The sequence below is a fragment of the Vanessa cardui genome, chromosome 14 (assembly GCF_905220365.1).
Source record: "Vanessa cardui chromosome 14, ilVanCard2.1, whole genome shotgun sequence".
NCBI lineage: Eukaryota > Metazoa > Arthropoda > Insecta > Lepidoptera > Nymphalidae > Vanessa > Vanessa cardui.
This window is the reverse complement of record NC_061136.1, coordinates 10,725,365-10,749,506: the sequence shown is the minus strand read 5'-3', so window position 1 is coordinate 10,749,506 and position 24,142 is coordinate 10,725,365. Positions and strand designations below refer to the sequence as shown.

Sequence of the window (24,142 nt, the reverse complement as noted above, 5' to 3'; positions counted from 1 at the left end):
CCTTCCCACAGAGCAAGCCGCTTCCAGCTATTAATATAAACCAGGAAACAGCTTACCAAGTTAGCCAGGTTTCGTATATAAATTATATCAAAGAATGATACTTACGTTTGAGTTATCTATATAATTTCGCCGTCAAAACTTAGCCTTATTGCTAGTATTTCACAGTTATCAATTCTTAACACAAAGCGCTACATTCAGCTCGTCAGAACTTGAACTATGGGAGTTTGGAAGTACTTTACTGGAATTGTTGGCTACAGTTAGTATTCTAGGATCTAACTTGAATTAGATGCAAAGACATTAAATGTGACGTCATGTAATTCCTTTAAATATATTTAAATACGAGTGTTTGTATTAAAAGGTAATTTAGATGACATTTTTAAATTCATACAAACTAATATTATGATACTATAAAATTATTAAGGTCTTTTACACTGATGATAATTCTATTTAAAGTATATACAACTCAATTTTTATGGTTAATTTAAGTTAACGTAATATAAATAACAAGATTACAGATAAAAAAATACTGAGATACGAATTCCCCTTGGAGTACTTGTTTCGATTTTCCTCTGCGGTAGAGCCTGATTAACGACCTAGTGCCTTTTAGCAATCATTTATTACCAGCACGTATTTAATCGAAACTCCATCTAGCATTTTAAAGTTTGCTTAGAAATTGTATTTTCTATTTTTTAAGATGAAAATATATAATATTAAAAATACTTCGAAATTAATGAATAGAGTTATTACTTATTTTCTCTTTACATGATATGATATGCTTATGTCAATAATTTTATACTTGTTTAAAGTATCGTGAACAACCATCTAATCAAATAGTACAAGCCTTTTTTAAAACTTCAGTCACTTGGTGGCAGGGCCTTGTGCAACCCCGTCTGGGTAGGTACCAACCACTCATCAGTTATTCTACCGCCAAATAACAGTACTCAGTATTTTTGTGTTCCGGTTTGAAGGGTGAGTGAGCCAGTGTATCAACAGGCACAAGGGACATAACATCTTAGTTCCCAAGATTGGTGGCAAATTGACGATATAAGAATAGTTAATATTTCTTACAGCGCCATTGTCTATGAGTGATGGTGACCACTTACCAATAGTTGGCCCATATGCTCGTCCGCCAACCTATTCCATAAAAAAAGTAATAATGATATGTTTTGTTTTAGATGCTTTATGATTCTAGATGTTTTATATAATCTTATTACAGCACTCGCCTGGATGATGGTGACCACTTACCATCATAAGGTGGTCTATATGCAAAAAAAATTGATTAGAGATTCGATGAATTGTATTTATAAATGTACTGTATCGAATGTTACGATAAAGTAACATTAAAGTGACCCACAATTCTGACATCACGAATAGCGGATCGTAAGAAATAAATTGTATATACATATATTTTTTTCTTTTAGACATTTACGCATATAACAAGAAAATTAATATAAAAAAATAATACTACAGTTAGGTGCACGTGTAGACTTTCAGTAAAATTTGAATAGGTATATTTGGAAATAATTCACCCACCATTCTGACCGATACGATTTCAACCGACCATTATAAAACTATTACGAGATAATATTAAGCTCGGTGTTACAAATATTTTATAAAACAGTTACAAAAATTTACTATCAGTACATAATATACATGTGTAGATTATGCACTGGTAGTAAATTTTTGCGCAATCGCGTCCGGGTAGTAGATTACGATAAATGTCAGAGTATACCTTAGCATTGCACCACCTCCACCAATATTTCTTTGTATTCCTGGATTACAGATTGAGAATCTTAATTTCTATTCCCTGCTCATAGCCATATATAATCCGCTAAGCTTCAATACTCCATATTGATATATTCTAGTTGTGAAATAAATGGGTTTTTATAAAAAAATATACGAATAAAATACTAAACACTCGTTGATCGAGTAACTAGCTTGTACGGCTGCGAAACATGATATCCTGTTTTTGTACCGGATCATACCACTAAAAGTTAGGTTATGTCAAGTAAAATAGTTGTCACGAGAAAAGAAAAAAGCACAACGATTATTTATCAAATTATAAATAACAGTTAAAACAATAACAAATATAGTAGAATTATAATAATATTAATTGTAACTGTATATTTCTTATTAACATAACCTATTAACAAACTATATATTACATTTCACAATTTCCAACTAAGATTTATTTATTTATGTCTTTTTAAGCAGTAGTATTGACTCTGTGTATTTTATAACGATATAAAAATACGTAACGAATAAGAAAACGAAACGGAAGAAAATATAAAAAAGCATTTTGTGGAGTTTATGAAGCAAACGAGCCAATCTTTACGGCGGTTCGGTTTTATCTGGAACGAGGAAGTGAAACTAATCATTCGAAGGAATCATTTATTAGTTGAACCGTTGAAATCCACGTGGAATTACATCCAAACAGTAAACATTGAAATGCTTTCGTCACTACTAGTAACAACAGTACAAATAAATAGTGAACGAATGTATATTAACCTTATAAAATAATTTATTTATTTAAAGCTATGTCTATAAGTCTGAACTTGACATGTATTAAGTTAATTCTTATCATCATCATCACAATCAGCCTATATTATTCCACGGCTGGACGTAGGCCGAGCCGAGATCGCCCAGTGGTTAGAACGCGTGCGTCTTAGCAGATCATTGTGTGTTGAATCCCAGGCAAGCACCACTGAATATACATGTGCCTTATTTAAGTTTATAATTCATCTCGTGCTCGGCGGTGAAGGAAAACATCGTGAGGAAACTTGCATGTGTCTAATTTCATTGAAATTCTGCCACCTAGTATTTCACCAATCTGCATTCGAATAGTGTTGTGGTATATGTTCCGAATCTTCTCAAAGAGATAGAAGGCCTTAGCCCAGCAGTGGGAAAATTATAGGATTTTAAATTGCCGTTGGACGTAGGCCTCCCCGAAAGCGCGCCACTGAGCTGAGATAGAATGGTGACGATGATGATAATAATGACGTCTCAGTATAATGTATGTGGTATAAAAGATAGACTAATGTAGTTTAACCTCTAAAATTATATTTGTAATGTATGCATTAAAATGCATTTATTAAAATAAGAATCAATAACATTAAATGCTTAAATACATATATACAAATCTGAACTAAAACTGTATAAATCTTGACCGCGTGGAATGGTAGCAAGAATGCTAGCAGTATTTCCCCGTTGTCAATGTCAATTATTATTAACAATAAAAACAAGTTATCAATGATTATGCTTTTTATTCACTTCGTATGTAGCATTAGTTTCATAATATTGAATGAATAATTAAAATATTTTAAATGTGTTTTGTAGTAAAATGATTTACCGTATAAGCAAATCGCCAAAATCGGGTCATAAAAATGTATACCGGAATAAAGCAAAGCCCAAAATACTGCGGTGGCAGAAGTGCGCAGCGAAATTCATAATTCACTCCAAAACCGCTTATCCGCTTGCAATATTTTGTGCAAACAAACTGACCGTGGTCCATACTGTTTACACAGATAAAATTTTCACATTAAGTCCATATTTAAATACAACTGCACTATACAACTCAGTTCCATTTAAATAAAGACAAAATAAACGAACGATGAAACAAAATGTTTAGGAACTTATAGAAGCCGCAGTTCGGTTATAATAAACATACAAGTATTAAAAACGCTCTACTATTCGCTCTTAATATAATTATTCATTATTTTTAAAAATTACTATTAAAATCATACTAGTAATACACAAATACAATTGAACTGATTAAAGCAGAATCAATGTGGGACATTTTAACAGCTTTGAGAAAGGATGCGACTTTTCTTGACACTCGTATCTATTGTTCGACTAAAAGGGCAGAAAACACATTAGGACTGTTGACGCCACGACTACGAGTTTAAACTTCTAAAATATTTTATAATTTTATGTTTTATCTTAAACAACAATGCTAGCAATGTTATTTATTGTAAATAAATAGCAGACGCCTAATATCAGGACAATTATAGTATTAATACATCTTAATTATTATTTTTTACAATTTCTCTATCAAATACACTCGATCGGCTTAAAACAACTGAATAGTGCACATTTGTAAATGCTTAAAAAATATTATTGTACATGTCTAAATAAAAAGATTACCGTAAGTTATTAAATAAAAGGTCTTCTTTGCCTTAAATAAAATAAACATCATAATTTTATATATAAATTTTTTAAATAACTTCTCTAACCGAAATGTTCTCGACATTCCTTAAATGATTTCATGTAATAAAACTAGTAATTTGGACTAAAAATCTTCTAAGAAAAAATATAAAACCTTCGTATCTTATTTATATCAGATCGTTTGAAATCTCTTTTATCCGAAAGCATTTGAGTGTAGCACACAATCACGGACACTAAAACAATATATGGGTTTTAGTGAAACCGTCCTCGGGGGTTGGGTTATCTTTGTTCGAATCTTTTCAATGGAAATCTGTTTCTTTCGATGTTGATATTACATTCTTAGAAATGGAATAAAGGCAAGGTTGAAACAGATTTTTTTATCTTTCATCTTTGTTACACATACTCAGAATATTTTTATTTAAAAATTTTCTATTTTTTTTTTTTTTTTATTTATCATGTTGACCGATTTTCGACACGAAGGCCATAATTAAGGGAGACACTGGGTATAGAAAACAACTAAAAACGACACGACCTGAAATGTATTAAGTGCATTAAATAATATTTAGGCTTTTTTGCGAAACTAGAGTATAAACACTGCCATTATTCAGATTTCTGGTATTGTATCAAAAAATGTGAAGTTATTTTTAATCGACTCGACCCAGCGTTTGTACTCAGAACTTCGCGATAAAGGGACTTATGATCTAACTACTAGGCTAACGAGATAGACAAGTGATTGTTATTATGTAGAGGCAGACTAGCAAATAGTACAATAACTTGTACAAGGTGAAAATTTCCCACTGTTGGGCTTAGGTTTCCTCTCCCTTTTGAGGAAAAGGTTAGGAAAATATTCCAGCACGCTGCTCCAGTGCGGTGGGTGGATTCACATATGGCAGATTTTCATTAAAATTAGAGACATCCAGGTTTGTCCTCATCACGATGTTTTTCTTCACTGCCTAGCACGAAATAAATTATAAACGCAAATTAAACACGTGAAAATTTAGTGATGTTTGCCTGGATTTGAACCCGCAAGGAAATAGTACAATTGTTATTAAATACGTAACCTATAGACAATGGCAATTCAAGATATGTATAACACTTCTTACATTACTGATACGACGATAAACTTCGGTTTGAAAATGTACCACGTCTGTATGTTGCATGTGTTTATAATTAAAGGCACTACATATTATACATTAAGAAACACAATAATACAAAGTATTAATATTTGAATCTAAACAACTTATAATTGGATACCCACAGAGATCGATGCACAAAGTCGAGATGATTTAGCATATAAACAAACAAATTAATGGATTAAATTGTAATGTAGAACTTCTGCAGAACATATATGTCAAAGTTTACTTTACTTACGTTACTTTTGCTAGTAAAAATATGAAGATGGAATAAAACAAAAACACCTATAGATTTCTATCCCAACATGTGCGTACTTTTTAGATTCGAATTCGATTATTATCCAATGATAAATACATAAATTTAAATAAATAAATAAGCCTTTTTTCTCATATTCCATGCAATTACATCAATTAAATGTCAGAGGTATATCTACATTTATGAAATAAGAAACCTCCTGCAGATGAAAGCTTCCGCCAACTTTGTCCATTGTTTTATTTTTTCCCCACTGATTGTCATTCGTCTCCTGCTATATCTTTGATGTCATCGGTCCATCTTCTACAATGCCTCTTTTTAGTTTCCCCTTAGATTACCCAGTAATACAACATTAGTAAAAACCAATATATATTTAAATGGTTAACCTTTTAATACAATCATTCTGAAAAGCCAATCACATAAAGATCATAAACTTTTTCTTTTCTTTTGAACGTTTTCAAATTTAAAATAGATTATCATCGAATCGATTATAAGGATTTTATAACGTTTTAAAACTAAATCTGTTTATAATTCCTCGTTCTATATAATGTTTGTAATTAACGTAATGGAATTATAATATCATGAAAACAATGCGATGTTTCTCTTTGTGTAAAATACAATAACATTTTCCGAGTACTTTGATGTAAAGGAATTTTGCAGTAACAGAAAACAGCGCTAATGTTGAAATGAAACATGTTATTTGTACATTTAATTCACGATAAAGGACAACAATAACCTATACAGTTATGACATTAAAAATAATCCATACTAGATACTACATTACTATAAATGTGAAAGAAACTCTGTCGTTCTATCTGTCTGTCATTATTTCACGACCAAACCAATGGAACCGAGTTCTATGAAATTTGGTGTGAAGCAAGCTTGAGCTCCAAGGAAGGACGAAGGCTATTTTTTTTACCTAGCTCATGCCAACCATACTCCACCCACCCACTAAAATGCCAGCGAAGTTACGGATGACAACTAGTATATTATATATCACTAGACTAGTCTACGCGTTCCAGCAAATGCGCATTATGTTTGTTCTTCAATTTTGAGAATAAAGAATAAACATAAAAAAACGCTGAGAAATGTTAAGATTATCGGTTTTTCTCTACTAGAAATTGCATAAAAATTGGATATTATAAAATTTTATTATATTTTTCATTATATTATTGTAATAAAGTAGTAGTAGTAGTAGTAAGTAAAAAAAAAATAAAGAGAAGTCATACACGTTTTCCTAGAATTTAATAACGATTATGGTTAAAACTCGACCGCTCAGCAAACACAAGCTACATTAAACGCGCATATAACAAATGTTCGATACGTCGGTGAACATTCGCAAGTGTGTTCAATTAATTCAGTTAGCCTTTGCAAGACGAAATAACTGAGACTTTAACGTGTAACGTTACAATTGGCGTACACTGTTTCGTTGCAAATGATATTGTTATCATTTGCAACGATATTCACTACTAGTTATTAACTGTGTTGTGAAAGAGCGACAAACAGAGTTACTTACACATTTATAATATTAGTATAGAAGTATAGATTTACGTAATTGTTACAGTACAGTACAGTAACAGCCTGTAAATTTCGCACTGCTGGGCTAAGGCCTTATCTCCCACTAAGGAGAGGGTTTTGGAACACATTCCAATACTCTGTTCCAATGCAGGTTGGTGGAATACACATGTGGCAAAATTTCGATGAAATTAGACACATGCAGGTTTCCTCATAATGTTTTCCTTCACCGCCGAGCATGAGATGAATTATAAACGCAATTAAGCACATATATATAGTGGTGCTTGTATGGGCTAGAACCCGCAATCATCGGTTAAGATGCACACATTCTAACCATTGGGCCATCTCATCTCATCTCCTAATTATTAGAAGAGATCTATTTTGTGGAGACTACTTTTCCTGATAAATATAATAAATATTATAGAACTACTAATAAACAATGAAATTTGGTCACAGTAAAATTTTGTTTATTTCTTAGATTTACAAATGTGTGCACTACAATGATCTGTTGACCAGATGTATTTATTGCATCAGATGTTACACTTGCTGTGAGGCCCTCTTTCGCATGCAATGGTCGCCATTTTTAAACGGAACTGAAAATACTGCAATAAACACAAAGCAGACCATTGCATCAAAATGTCTGTAAAGAACATAAACATTGACACGGAAAATAATACAGTTTTAAAAAAAGACTTGAGTAATAATATTATTACGAGAATCGAACGAACGAGTGATTTTGACAATTAATTACTCAACTACCTCAGAAACTGATTAAAAATCTGTTGAAATTTTAAATACCATTGAATTTGACAAAACAATTACGTAAAGATATCGAAACAGAAAACAAATATTTTATGACACCTAAAAACCTCTAAAAAAGCGATACAATATTTATTTTTTATTTTTTTTATTTATTTATTTATTAGGGAAACATACAGCATATCGTATATTACAACTTAATATAATAATCATATTTTAACACTTATGCCAGTTAAGTTTCCACTACTGTTTTAACAGGGAAGTGGACTAATTTTGATGTTACATAAAATATAACTATATTAATAAGAATGCACCATGTATATAAAATTATGTGTATGTTCAATTCAAAAATATATTTACCTATACGATTAATTTCCATTGAAATCGTGTACTTTATATGGAGCACAAAGAAATAAATATCCAGAAGAAAAGATTTTCATGTTAAGGACTGCATTGGTAATATTAAGTTTTAAAATTGCATTCTTTGAATACAGTAAGAATAAGCAATATTCAAATGGCATATGATAGTACCACCAGTTTTAATATCAACATAGCAAGTGATTTTCTAATGGAAGCGTTCCAAAGTACAGGCGGCCACAAATAAATGAACAATAAACATTGCATTGTTTTATTTTAAAATTACTTTGATTATCAATCTAACTAAAAATACATTTATATAAAACCTTTTTTTGTTTTAATTTGTCAACCTACCAGTTCGATTTATAGTGCACAAAAATGTGTTTGCCTTAGACTTAGAATGTCACAGTAATACCTAAGTGAGTGGAGCAGTAAATTTAACTTAGATACCAAAGTGATCAGCTAGTCAACTCGTCAATTATGAGCACTATTATATTATAAAGTTTTCCCCTGAAACGAAGTTTACGTTTCAAACAGATCGTATGTTATGTCAACATTTTATAAATACTTCATATCAATCATAACTTTTATTTGAATAGAAAAAAATATTTCTATTGTTGTTTTAAAATCGATGGTTGTATGAATTGCATGCATTTTGTATACCAAACGTTTGTACGTTGTTTTGAATTGATGAAATTTTTTGGAACAAAAGGTTCGACAACTATATTCAACTGTCATTTGTCTTTTTAAATGTTTTTCGAGTCCGACTGTACGTTATAACATTGCAGAGGGTATCAGACCAAATTGCATGTAACAGCCGACATTCCCATGTGGGTAAGGAAAACATTAGCAATATGTATATCTAGGAGTGTATGTTTATCGTATATCCAATATTCTTGGTGAAACTTGGAAGTAATAACACAACGTGTACTGTTTACTTTGATGTATTATGTTCGTTCGGAGAACGTTGTGTTGATGCAATTTCTACGTTATAAGAGAAAAAGCATGAAATTAAAAAATAATAATACTTTTAGGTATGTTTTAATTTTTATATAATAGACATAATTTTGGTGTTAAATGTAGATATTTGTTTAGAGATGTAATTTGAAATTTTCCAAATACGAAATCGGACGACAAAATACACCTTTGTTTACGCAAATAGATATGCACTCAAATATATTCTTCGTGGATTGTAACGAGATTACCTACTCAAGCCCGAAATTATCTCTGTTCTAATCAGAGGACTTTTTAAAAAAGGAATCCATTACAGAATATTATATTAAAAACATTTATCCGTTTGGCGGGATGTTTAAGTTTTATTGTATAATACAGTGTAAACTCCATGTAACGTCACTCGATTTAACGGCAAACTCTCTAAAGCGTCGAAATCAATTGGTTTTAGTTGGTTTAGCTTGTATTCTATACAATGATACACTCTACATAACATCACATCCACTCTCAATAACGACAAAAATTGAGAAATAAAAATTAAGTTTTTTTCCTTTTAAGTTGCTAAAATTAGAAAAAACTGCGCATCTGTATACGTTCTTTTGTCGCTTTATTACTCTAGCACTCAATAAACTCGAATGTCGGCACCACGCATTAGGAACTTTCTAAGAAATTCGTTAATTTGTTTACAAATTGGGATTGCTTGCACGTGTAGACTGTGACCATGCCTAATAAGTATGAGTCATGGATTACAACGTTATCATATGTATTCTACGATTGATGAGGTGGAAACAGAACTTTAGTTTGATAGCGACGACGACCTTCCATTAACTGAGTGGATTCAGCAGGTCAACATGGCAGGAAATACGGTAAATTTTCAAACCTACATCGAAGTAGACAACTGCCTGTTTACAACGGCTTCACTCACAGACATAGAAATTTTGGATTCAGTGAGAAAAAACTGAGGTTCAAGAATAAAGAGATGAAGAAGATGAGACGGATGAGCTTGAGCCTCCGCCAAGCGTTAAAGAAGTTCTGAAAGCAGCTAAATTATTGGAAAATTACTTCCTTTATATAAGATATAAATAAAAAAATTAAAAATATACAACAAAATTGGTCAAAAATAACAGAGTATACGCAATAGCGTTCAAATAAGATATATATATTTTTTGTACATAACTACTAACAATAGACTAAAATAAACTTTTTTTTCGAATTCTGATTTTTCTTCTCTTCATTTAACGACCACTCTTTATAACGCCATAAAATGCACAGTCCCTTCAGTGTCGTTATATAGAGTTTACACTGTATATTATATTAGAAAAGAGGAAGACTTTAATCAGTAAACTATCTTTCCGAAACGATTAATTGCATTTCGAGAAAACACAGCTTCAAGACAGACTTGACTTCTAATACTATGAGTTAAACTATTTAGTAATTACTTCTGAATAGCTTCTCAAAGCGTGTTTGTAATAAAATACTTACATGCAATCTGTATCGATAAAGCAGAGAATTTCACCCGATCACGCTTGAATAGTTCATGGATGGTGCGATGTTTGCCCTGAATTCACTCCTAACTAGTCTCGAAATTGTAATGATGACATCAGAATAAAAGGTTTAAGCTACAACATTTTGACATTTAATTAACAAAGAAAGTAAAAGAAAGTTATATAAAATAATAAATAAAGAAATATTGGACAACATCACATACATTACTCTGATCCCAATGTATGTAGCTAAATCACTTATGTTATGGAAAATCAGAAGTAATGACGGTACCACAAACACCCAGACCCAAGACAACATAGAAAACTAATGAATTTTCTACATCGACTCGGCCGGAAATCGAAGCCGGGACTTCTGAGTGGCGTACCCATGAAAACCGGTGTATGCTCGTAGACTACTCGACCACAGCGGTCGTCATATGATTATGAAAACTTTCTACATTCTACCTTTTAGACTTCAATTTTATAAAAACCTTTTTGGTACCTATAGTCAAATATCCTAATTTTCCAGTCACGGCTATGGTCGCTCAAACTAATATTAATATTATTTCCAAAACAAGAAAGGTTCTCTCGAGGCTGCCTCCGGGGAATAACTTGAAACCAACAAAAGCAACACAACGAGATATTTATTAAAACAAACACTGCTAAGGGTTTTATGACGAAGGGTATCTTAAAAACTGTACATGAAACGAAATTTTATACACACAAAAAGAACATTCGGGATGGTAATTTTACTTCTTGTTAAGAGACAAATTTTAAGGAAATAAAATAAATACAAACAAGTGTTCATTAAGTCTAAATTATATTCCACTTATTTTTTTCGTTTTTCTACTCAAAGAGAATCATCGTATCACTTAAAATATATTCTTACATACAACCTAATAGTTGTCGAATATGTTTAGACATAACTGTCTTAATATATTGGTAGTACTACATTTAATTTTCCAATTGAAACGTAGTATTATGATGGGTGAACTTGCCAATCGAAATTCAGTCGTAACGTGCGAAGAAGTAAGAGGTCAGAAGCATATTTATATCAGCGGATAGACGAGTTATTTATTATATCTATTAATTCTTGTATCGTAAAATGTGATACGTAATACATACATTGAAAAACAAACAAGAATAACTGATCTTATAGCTATGTGCTATATATACCAGATATCCTAGAAAAATTGAAGCGTTGGTTTTGAACAGATTTTTTAGTTAAACTTGAATGTATGTTAACTATCATATTTGTTACTTACATATTAACCATATGAATATCCATCGTTAGATAAAAAATATAAAAATATTTTATATCTACAATAATTTCTCGAAGGACGTAAAATGTAATCTTTAATGTCATCAAAAAGTTTTTAGATTCGGAGAGATGTTCAATACTAAAGATAAAAACTTCTACAATAAAACGTCGATAAAATGTCGCCTCCCTAACCAATAAGTGTTCGAAATAAGTCGAACAATCTTCTCTTTTGTTTCCCGAACGACGCACCGAGGCGCCGCTACTTCCATTCACTGCTTTGTTCAAGCCAAGACTTCTTTCAACTGACTTTTGTCTGAACTATTACTATCGGTACAAGCCTTTCTTGTTCTTTCCGCTCTTGTCCACCGCAAATTTCACAAAATGTTATAAAATTTCGTTTCGTAACTTTGTCAGGTCTTTATTATGTCAAGTTTTTTATTTATTTTAAAAGTACAATAAGTATATATTGACTTAACTCTTAAAAACGTGTAGATAATTTTTAGTTTCTCTTTCGTGAAACTTCGATACATCTATAATTTTGTTTCATTTTTTTTTATTTATTAATCGGTCAACGTCCCTTAAAATATAAAGTGATATAATAATAATATTGTTTGTGTATGCTGAGATGCCCCAGAGGTTAGAACGCGTGCATCTTAACCGATGTTTTCGGGTTCAAACCCAGGCAAGCACCACTATACTCGTATATATGTGCATAATTTGTGTTTATTATTGCTATTATGCTTGGCGGTAAAAGAAAACATCGTGAGGAAACCTGCATGTGTCTAATTTCATTGAGATTCTGCCACATGTGCATTACATCAACCCACATTGGAACAGCGTGATGGAATATGTTTGACAACCCTCTCTTTAATTCACAGGCTGTTACTTTTATGATTGTTAACGCCCCGCCCCTGCATCGTACGAGTCAGCTTATTAAAGAAATAGTCAGTACACACCTAAATTGGTTTTGTAACTTTTATGTATATACTAACATGTGTATGTCATAAATTAAAAACCTTAATAAATAAACATGATATTATTAGCTTGAACCGTAAATTTAATGTAAAACATATTAAAACCCGTCGGCAGTTTATAGATTCAAATTTAGGGAACTTTAAATGTCAAGGGCAAAAATTTGTTATTACAGCCTGTTATCCGATAACGATTCAAAGCTAATAAATTTGGAATCGATTTATCTTTTAAATTATTACCGCTGTATTTTTCTATGTATGCGTAGATCTTTAAATCTTCAACGGATTTTGATGCGGTTTTTTTATTAGATAGATTGATTTAAAGGAAGGTTTGTATGTTTAATACATTCACAATATAGCAGAGAAACACTGACTATTTTAGAGGTTTCTAAAGTGGTGGCTATAAACACATGTTTTGATCTTACATTGCAAATACAGGCTGAACCCCACCAGATAGGTCAAAAAGTCATACAAAAAAATCATTTCGCGATAGCACATATATGTCTATCTCTTAAGGATAATCCACAATAACCTTTTTTTATCCTCTACTTTTTAAGAGAAATACGGGCTCTTTTTCGAAGCGATTTTAAGCAATACAGCATTAATCCTTATCCAATTAAGTAAATCCTTAAATAGATGGTGCATTTAATATAGATCAATATGGTCCTTTACAGCATGTTATTTAAATAAATAAATTCGAATTATATTTATATTACAGATTTAAAATGCAGGGACATAGAGGTTTGTATTGTCCAATGACAGAAAAGCTGTGAATGTTGAAAGCAATATGTATATTTAGTATCAGCACTGCACTCATGCGAAGCCGGGGTGGTTCGTTAGTGATAAAGTCAACGTTAGCCATGAAACGTATGAAAACAGATTTTTAATATGTGCTGGGTTTTTGTACAAAATATGTTATATTAATTCAATGTACAAACTTTCCCTGTTTTTGTTCGTTAGCGTTTTTTTTTATGGTATAGGTTGGTGGACGAGCAGATGGGCCACCTGATGGTAAGTGGTCACCATCACCCATAGACAATGACGCTGTAAGAAATATTAACTATTCCTTACATCGTCAATGTGCCATCAACCTTGGGAACTAAGTTGTTATGTCCCTTGTGCCTGCAGTTACACTGGCTCACTCAACCTTCAAACCGGAACACAACAATACTGAGTACTGTTATTTGGCGCTAGAATAACTGATGAGTGGTTGGTACCTACCCAGACGGGCTTAAACATAGCCCTACCACCAAGTGATAGCGTAATGAGAAATACGTCAAAATATGTTGAATTGTTTACAAGGAGTTATAAACGATATAGATAGAGGCAGATAGCAAGGTTTTTTTATGAACTATGAACAGGAAAACCATGACCTGGTTGGTAAGTGTAGACATTGGCGCAGTAAATTTAAATCGTTGTTTACATTGCGAATACGCCACCGCATGGTAACTTTGTTTTTATGCCTGTAGTTAGACTCACTAACCCTTCAAACCAAAGGAACATCATAATACAAAATATATATAATATAAATGTGAAAATAACTCTCTCTGTATGTCGCTCTTTCACGAACAAACCGCTGAACCGAATTTGATGAAATTTGGTATGAAGCAAACTTGAATTCCAAGAAAGGACATAGGCTACTTCTTTTCCCTAACACATGACTAAAACGCGAGCGAATCCGCAGGTAACTACTAGTATGATATATGAGTGATATCCACCGAATATAAAAGTTTTACCTATATTAGGTACATATAGAAGGTAAATAAATATTTCCTGCATTATTTTTTTACAAGCAAATTACATACTTATATATTATAAAATAATAGGGAAATCTGAAAGTTTGTTTAAATATGCACTATATTATATTAAATAAACAGCGAGAGAGCGTCAATAGCCAAAATTGGTAAAATGAAATCATTATATTTATGTTTTCTATACTTCTAGCGATGTTGTATTTAGCTTTAGCCTACTCGTTAAACTAGTGGCTATTCGTACTACTAACTATATGAATCTTACTTCTACTCAATTCTACTCAATATATGAATCTTACGCACCAAATTTGAAGGCCCTAACTTTAGCAGTTTAAACTCGGCGATGATGAATCATTCAATCAAGACATATTATTTTATATGTATAATGTAATACGTACAATGTATTACGAATATGAAAGCAAGTATACACAAGAAAATCAAAATTAATTATTACACAAATCATGATTGGTGGCAATAGCGGCATAATGTTGCCATTGATTGCAATTACTAAAATAATTAAACCCTCTATGCTCCTCATCTAACCAGTTGTCCGAATAATTCATTTCCATAAGTCAAATATTTTAAATTTCGATTCATGTTCATATCATAACTGGATACTTTGGAAAATATTAATCTTAAAATCTACGAGAATTACAGATTCCACAGCAGAATAGACAACATAATTACAACTTATAATGTTAAAAAAATAATAGTAATAAGTTAAGTTCAGATCATTGTGAACATCTCATTAAAAGACATTAAAGGACGTCGCAGTGCTGCTTTTGCTAATTATGTGAGTAATTATTTAAATTAATTAAATGACTAATTAAGAGAGACTATTCAAAAGTGATTAGAAAATTACCTGTTGGCAAAATCGTTTGCTATTAAAAAATAAAATTTTGAATGCACTTAACAAAAGGGTTTTAATGAAAATTATTAATTTTGAATCTGGAGGGGCCGGCGGTCGCAACACCGAATCGACCTTGAATGATAATCATAAAGTCACAACACATAAAATTAATAATTTGTAATTGCGTACACGCCAGTTTTTACAACTAGCATTTCTTCTAAGTTATTGCCGAGTCTATAATCAAAGAAAATTTGATACAAACTTTTTACCACTGCAGACACCAATGACATTACATTAGATATCAAGAACACTGCCGTGGGGTATTTACACCTTATAATCGTTTAATATTTAAAATTCAAAGGGTCAAAAATGTTAAATCTGATGTATCAACGGGTATTCGATGGATCCAGTTGAGTTAGCTGTTTCTTGCCACCAATCATGAAAAATATTCATGATTGTGTGAGAAAATGTCATAGTATTTGTACAAAAAATACATACAAACTTTTACTCGTGCTGCCCGTATGGAGTCATTCACTCTTTTGTGGGGCAATGCATACGGTTTTACAAAATAATTAAAAAAAGCGTTCCGAATGCCTTTGGTACCAAATGTAAAAAAAAAATGTTTAAGAACACTTGAGTGCGAATATTTATCGCCTCCTGGCTATTTCGTTTCCAAGCCGGTGGTAGTGTTTAATTCGACAATCAGTACGTAAGTGTAATTTTGGATATATGCCTTTATCTTTATGATTTCATTGTTTAAAACATTTGACTCAGAACTTCACAGCAATATGAATTTTGTCTGTTATTTGTTGGCTAATTACACTACCAGCTGTAATAAATCTAGTGAAGCTGTTTTGCTGACTTAGGCCCAGTGCGCCATTTCCTTAGCAAAACGCCGTTTGTATTACTAAGTTAAAATAATGTGTTCTAGCAGAAAACATAATTAATGGTTACTTAACTCGGCCAATGTATCTTTTTCTTAAACTGTAGCTATTTCTATGTTCAAGAGATTAATACGTTCTTCCAACTCAATTAAAATAAGAGAAATGTGTACGGGAAATGGTCCAATCATTGAACAAAATCAAAATTTAGTCCTGTACGTCCCTCAGCGAGTATACCATTAAAATATTGGGAAATGAAATAAATATGCCTTAATATTTTATCATTATTAATTATGTCTGGATATAGAGGAAGGGGATCAAAAAAATGATGAATGAATGAATGTGGAAGACGATATGGCTGAAAAAATAATGTTACTTGTGACATGACGTCAGACAGAGGAAGAGAGAAGTAGGGAGGAAGAAGACACGCTGCGCCGACCCCAAACAAAATTAGGATAAAGGCAGGATGGGAGATGGAATGTTTTCTTGGCTGGTTAAACCAAATCTTTCTAATACAGACTAACCAGCTACATAAGAGATTTTGTAATAGTTCACGTGTCTGTATGAAAGCACACATTAAGTCTTCATTCAATCACTCTTATTGATAATTGCCGAGGTATGAGGACGAAGGAAAATTCTGCCTTTCTAAAATTTATAATGATACTAAGAAAGACTTATTTTGCTATTTATTCGTCCGACTTTGGACATAAACTTTTGAATTTCAGATCATGAAACCAAAGAGGCATATTGTATGATAAAACATGAGTGTCACTAAGCTACATTTATATCGAGACGTTTTTACTTTCAGAACATTATGATAATTTCCTTGAAATTTCAACCAAAGAACCACAAACTTTTATCTCCAACGTTTATTCTTGGCTCGAGAACATTTTTTAAGGGCAGAAAAGTCATTGCTAATCGTTAACAAAAACTCGAAACATTTCAGACAAATGAAGATTTATTTTGTTTTTACTTTCGAATGCTCTTAAATAAATTAATCTTTTATTCAAGCTATTTTAATGAATTTAGAAAGCCTAATGAGTTGTTAAAATAAATGAATATTTAATTGTTTGTGTTACTAATTATATTATTGGTGGTAGGGTTTTGTGCAAGCCCGTCTGGGTAGGTACCACCCACTCATCATTTATTTTACCGCCAAATAACAGTACTTAGTATTGTTGTGTTCCGGTTTGAAGGGTGAGTGAGCCAGTGTAACAACAGGCACAAGGGACGTAACATCTTAGTTCCCAAGGTTGGTGGCACAATGACGATGTAAGGAATAGTTAATATTTCTTACAGCGTCATTGTCTATGGGTGATGGTGACCACTTACCATCAGGTGGCCCATATGGTCGTCCGCTATACTATACCATAAAAAAAACTTAAAAGGTAATGTCTTTAATTAATAGGAACAACAAAAAATTCATTGTATTTGATGGAGTGTCTATAAAAAGAGAGAGAGAGAGAGAGAGAGAGAGACTCTAACGTCTATATAACCTCGTCCAATCTGGGCCTTTGTAGTGTAGAAGGTACAGTGTCGTCTGCTCTGGCCATATTAGGATGGTCAAAGAGTTACACCCATCCTAACCTATATATTAAGTAGCTTGCAGTTAATAGAAATAGTACTCGTTTTACACTTTTCGGTCTTTCAGTTGAGCTGGTCGCAAGAACGTCATGTTCTATAAATTTTGGGTTATTACACACTACAAACTTAATGTAAGAAAAATGTACGTCTACGACGTGTTAAAATGAACAAACGAATATATATTTATTTGTACAATAATGGAATCCCTGTCAACGTTTTTTCATGAAAACATTATTAATGTAATAAATCTGCTGTGTTCATAAATAATCATTATTATTTGTTTGTTTCTCCATTTCTTTTTATGGATTAATGGATTAGGTACGCGGGCGAATGAAAGGCCCAGCTGACACGTGGTGACCATCACCTGCAGGTATTGGCGCCGTAAGAAATATTAACCATACCTTAAAACAAGAATTCACCACCAACCTAGGAAACTAAGTTATATATACCTTGTGCCTGTTATACTGGCTCACTCACTCTTTAAGTGAAACAACAACACTGATTATTGCTGTTTGGTGATAAAATGTGTGAGGAGGGGTCGGTACCAACCTAGAAGGAACGGATACGAAAGTCGGTCAGTTAACGTTCTTAGTAAAACCATTTTATAATATTCATGAAATCCGAGTCGATTTATAAATTTTATAAAGCAAATAACTTAAATTAATTAAATTTATTACTTCCACTAGTACTTTTAATAAGATAGATAAAACGTTTCCTACAAGGCCCCTAGAAAAATTCCTACATCCACTTTAAATGAAATTTATGTAGCACGACGAGGAGTCAGCGCTGCTCTCTTATGCATTCCGACTTTAGACAATGTTTTAAGCCTTACAAAGCACTTTCTTAAAGTTAAACTGAATAAATGCACTGTTTGATTTGAGTGGAATTGAAAATTTCCTGCAACCTTACTGCTGTACATTTATCAAGGAAACTTGCTCCAATGAATTTGCAATAATAACGAACTAAAATATTCTCCTCACATAATTTCTCGTTAGCATGTGTTTTTAAAGCGATAGAGTTTTTGGTTCGAAAATAGTTTTAATAAGTAATTCAAATGAAGAGAAGTCAAAACAAATGGTTCTGCTATTTCCGGTCATGAATTCCGTAATTGAATAACAAGAAAAACTGTTTTATTTTATTTTTAATACGCATATTATTAAGATGATATGATTATATGTAAAAATATGTATATTTCTTTTTCTTAATAATACAAATGTGTAAAATCGTATTGGACGCAATTTAAAATTTGCTCTTTTGTTCTGTCTCCCATTCATTTAAGTTCATTCTTTCATATTCTTCAATATGGCGGACTATTCATTGTTTGAAACTGGGCCATCCTGAAAAGTGATTTACGCTCCAACCGTAGAGAAACACGTAACTTTATCAATATATCTTAATATTAACATAATAAAATTTTATTAATAAAATTAATTAGTATATATCTTTATTAAAATGAAAATATATTTAATTCTAGCTCTTACAAGATATTTAGAATTCCCATTTTACAAACAAAGTGAAGCTCGTGCTTCTCTCAATAATCGATTAACAATTATGAAGTTTCTGAGAATTGAAATCCTATTAACCCTTCCTTACTGCATTTAATTAATTTCAAGTCATTATCTGATCGCAAAGAAAAAAAGGTTGGATTAAAAGACCATTATTGTAAGCTATGATTTAATTATCTACTAATTTACTATTTAATTTGTTTAAAAATACAAAGAAATTATTTTTTTAGTTTTACGACATTATTGTTCTTTATTAAAAAAAGCATATAGTAGTAAAAATTTATATTCTTTTAAATATTTCGATAGTCAATATGTCCCGGCGTTTCTGAAACAAAACAAAACTCATTCATTCACTAATTGTATTTACCATTAACGTCCGTCTGTATGCAACTTTAAAAATGTTAACACAGTAAATTGAATACTCTGAAAAACCAATAAAAAAAAAAAAAAAAGAATACAATGGAGTCTGTTAGTCTTTTTTATATTCTAATATATACATTTTTATATCGGTTGGTGGATATGCAAATGGGGCTGATGGTAAGTGGTAACCCACTGACCGTTGAATTTGGTTCCATGAGAAATATTTAGTCACTACCAAGTAAAAAGTTCTACGATAGAAGTTCTATCATAAGAGAGAACAGTAAAAATGCTGATATAATGCAAAAAAAGATCTATTAAAATATAAATACATATAAAACTAAGGTAGGTACTTGAAATTACAGTCAAAATTATCATAATCAATACTTGTATTTAAAAAAAATTGGTTAAAACAATACGTACCGACAAGCTGAGAAGCTATTTTCCGTGAAGGCAATAATGGTCTTCATCCCTGAAATAATACTCAAAGATATTAATTATTTCTACGATAATTATACAAAATAATATTTATAAAAAATATTAATTCAATTATAATGTGAAGTTATATTTTTTTGCATAATTTACAATTCTTAATTTATTAAAGTGTGTTAATATTAAATAAAACTTTTTTTAAAGCACACAAAACCATATTATAATAAAGTTCCATTCAAATTTATTTTTAAATTAATACTAACCAGGTTTATTTTAAACACTACAAAAACACTTTTTGAAAATGGAACTCAATTTATCTTTCTTAATATTGCAAATTTCTTGATAGATCACTTTAGGTAACATTTTCACCAGAATATATAGTTCTGAATTACACAACGTTTACGAGCAACAAACTTTACTTAGCCCGCTACAAATGCAATGAATATGTTATATAAGTTATATAGGGAGTTATCATCATCGTTTATTCCCAGTGGGTGTTGGTTAAGCTTGTTGATCTTAACAGATAAAATATTAAATTACTCAAACATTATAAAAGGATTTGTTTGTCTTAATTTAAAGCTTTAACTTAACGCTTAAGGATAAAGTATGTTATTTCAACAAACTGTGCCACCACCAAATGTTTTGTCAGTATAAGATAACATACATACGTATGATCAAAATCCTGCTTGCTCTGTAACATAAGGGATAAAGCCGCTTTGGATGTACGCTTTTCCAGCGGACTCAGCTCTTTAGTCAGCATGTGGCCTGTAAGAAATTGTTCAATTCATGTCATAAAATTATAAACGTCAGTTGAAGTTCCAAACCGCCCTTGATATAGTTCACTAGTAATCATTTTGAGATAATTTAAATTATACATTTCATTGGTATATCGTTTAAAATATTTCAGACTATTTTTTTTTTTGGTGTTGCCAGCATCCCATTCAAATCAGGTCAATTTCGTCCAATAAATCGATGTTCACAAATTAACATTCTTGACGCCATTCCATTCCAACATGATATACGGGCATGATTATTAAAGATTAATTTAAAAAAAGAATCATTTACTTACTTTTATATATATTAGCTTCACGCTTTCGATACTCCTGAGGGTCCATTGGCTGACTGGAATACATTTGTAAAGGTGCGCGAAAGAAATCTAAAAAAAATGTTAATTTATAATCTTCAAAATTCCTACTGAAATGGGTTTTGATTCGAGAAAATAGGTTCATGTTTTTCAGTGATTTATTTTTCTTATATTATCTTCTCGAAACATGTCGAGCATTCTTCGATAACCGTAGATGTACGGTAGGATATTTGTGTCCTAAACATGGTAAAACATCTAGTTGCCATCAATTCAAGTAAGAAAAAAATCAAATAAATTAAAAGTAAGGAAACTATTTAAAATCTACTCTTTCACAATAATTGAGATGTGCCTAAGAACTGAGCTAAAATGTGTATAAGCTTTAATTATATTGGTAAATAGTAATTTTTACTAACACAATATTCGATCTCCGACCTCTGAGGCTACCTCCGAAGGTTCGTCAGGACGCGTGCGCAAATGATCTGTAAATAAATTCAATATAATTAATTGTCTTTCGAAATCAAATTCAAAAACGCACAATTCGTTTTAACCAATAATTTATCAGTTAAATATTTTTGAGTCAAAATAATAATCAAGTCTTAATAATATTTAAGGAAGTGATAATATTATTATTAAGACTTGATTATATATATTGATTATCTATATTTAAGCTGAGATGGCCCCGTGGTTAGAACGCGTGCATCTTAACCGATGATTGCGGGTTCAAACCCAGGCAAGCACCACTATATATATGTGCTTAATTGTGTTTATAATTCATCTCGGGCTCGGCGGTGAAGGAAAACATCGTGAGGAAACCTGCATGTGTCTAATTTCATCGAAATTCTGCCACATGTGCATTCCACCAACCCGCATTGGAACAGCGTGGTGGAATATGTTCCAAAACGCTCTCCTTAATGGAAGAGGAGGCCTTATCTGATCCTTATCGAGGGAAATTTACAGGCTGTTACTTTACTTTTTTTTATCTATATTTATTTCTATATTATATTATATTCAACAAACAATGACGCAATTTAAGAACCTTTGTATATATTGAAACCATCCCGGTCTAAATTTGAACATCGCACAGAGATCACGAACAGCGAGATAATTAATACAAATGATTCCCGCATATTAAGTTTATGAAGAATAATGAGCTGGCAACTCTATCAGCAACACGGCTACACTGAGGGGTTGAGTGCGGTTTCCGTTTTTATATTCGCTGGATAAAGACTGGGATTTTATAGGTCGAGTAGACAATAAGATGAGATGTACAAAGTTCGATTTTATACCAAAATTATGTATGTTATATATGTATTTATTAATTGTAATAAATTTTTTAACATAAGAATTAACAACATTAAATGCTTAAATATATATATACAAATATGAACTAAAACTAGTTACTGTATAAATCTTGACCGCGTGGAATGGTGGCAAGAATGCTAGCAGCATTTCCCCGTTGAATCGCAATTCCGATCCTCTGGGCAAAAAACGAACCAGCCCTCCTGTCACCAGTGGAGGCAATGAGGCGAGGTGTTATACTTTTGATGAAGCTTTTTGCACCACTACTCCAAGGGCCAAGCGTTGTAATAAATGTAATAAGATTGAATTATGTTAATATGGAGATCATGATTTTCTTTTGGATAGATACTAAAACATCATTTTTTTTAAATCTCTTTATTTGACATTTGTTTAGAATTGTATTATAAATAAACGTAAATCTAAAAATCTCGAATTACAATGAAGAAAATCACCAAAATATGGAATAATGCGTAAAAGAACTTTGATATTACAGTATGAAAATATAATTTAAAAAATCGTACCTATATATTAACGCCGGGGGTAATACCGTTATTTTATTTTCAACCGACTTCAAAAAGGAAGAGATTATCAATTCCTCTGTATATTTTTATTCACACAATACATTTTAACAGACATTTGCATCAAAAATTGTCCTGGACTTATGTTTGCTAAAATTAATATTAAATATTATTAAAAAATAAAAAAATATTGAAGCTACTAACATCTCAGGTTTAAAGATAGTAAAGCTGTTACTGATTGGTGCGAGACACCTACGGGCCACTGCAGTTGACAGCACAGCGGGAAACGTCTTAAATATAAATAGGTAGCAACATTATAATACGCCTCTCAAAAGGAATGTTTTCTTGTCATCCGTTTGAAATGAAGTGCGCTGAAGGATTCTGCTCTATTATGTAAAAATATTCATAAAATTTTATTACTATTCTAAAATTCATACTTTTTTTTTACTTAATAGCCCAAAAAAGATATGAAAAATTTTTCCTTCAGTATTTGTCCGAAAGATCAATTTCCATTTGGTTTTCGGAATCTACACCCTGTTGGGTTTTGAATTTTAGTTTATTAAATAACTCATTTATTTTCAATTTAAACTAAAGATGATCATTACCAAAGCTGTTGGGAACTCACATTTCTAAAAAAAATAACAAATAATAATTCCAGCTCATTAAGCTATGAATGTTTTATTGATTTTGAGACGGTTTTTATGATGCAAATTGTTACCTATGTGGTACTTACATTAGAACACATACGCCTATAATATTTTCTTATAGTTCCTAATGTAAGCATTATACATATATTCTGTTCGTTCAGTATGCGGAATTTAGATTTTGATATTAAAATTGAAATGTAATGGTAGATAACAAACACTTTTACTTAGTGATCGAGCTTTGCGCAAGCCAGTCTAGGCAGATACCCAATCAATAGATATTCTACCGCCTAACAGCAATTGTTAATTATTATTTTGTTCTGGTATGAATAGTGAGTTGTCAGGCACAATAAACATAACATCTTATCGTTAGTTAGTTTGGTATAAAT

At 31.5% G+C, this 24,142-nt stretch overlaps 1 protein-coding gene across 1 annotated transcript; it reads right to left on the bottom strand.

The window, feature by feature from the left end:
• Positions 1-19,668: 19,668 nt before the first annotated feature.
• On the bottom strand, positions 19,669-22,450 carry LOC124535466. Its single transcript, XM_047111695.1, has 6 exons — positions 22,329-22,450; positions 21,706-21,771; positions 21,278-21,364; positions 20,877-20,973; positions 20,200-20,248; positions 19,669-19,744 (listed from the first exon to the last, which is right to left on the bottom strand). The coding sequence occupies exons 1-5, from the start codon at positions 22,417-22,419 to the stop codon at positions 20,215-20,217; spliced, it is 375 nt and encodes a 124-aa protein (XP_046967651.1). The 5' UTR covers positions 22,420-22,450; the 3' UTR covers positions 19,669-19,744; positions 20,200-20,214.
• Positions 22,451-24,142: the final 1,692 nt, after the last annotated feature.

What these genes read in the sequence shown, in the direction of transcription:
- LOC124535466 (XM_047111695.1), bottom strand. Translation starts at nt 22,419, where the DNA reads ATGCGGGAATCATTTGTATTAATTATCTCGCTGTTCGTGATCTCTGTG. An exon ending in GGTCGGAGATCGAATATTGT is followed by an intron (nt 21,365 to 21,705) that starts GTTAGTAAAAAT and finishes CATTTTTTTTAG; the next exon opens with ATTTCTTTCGCGCACCTTTA. An exon ending in TGAAGCTAATATATATAAAA is followed by an intron (nt 20,974 to 21,277) that starts GTAAGTAAATGA and finishes AATTTCTTACAG; the next exon opens with GCCACATGCTGACTAAAGAG.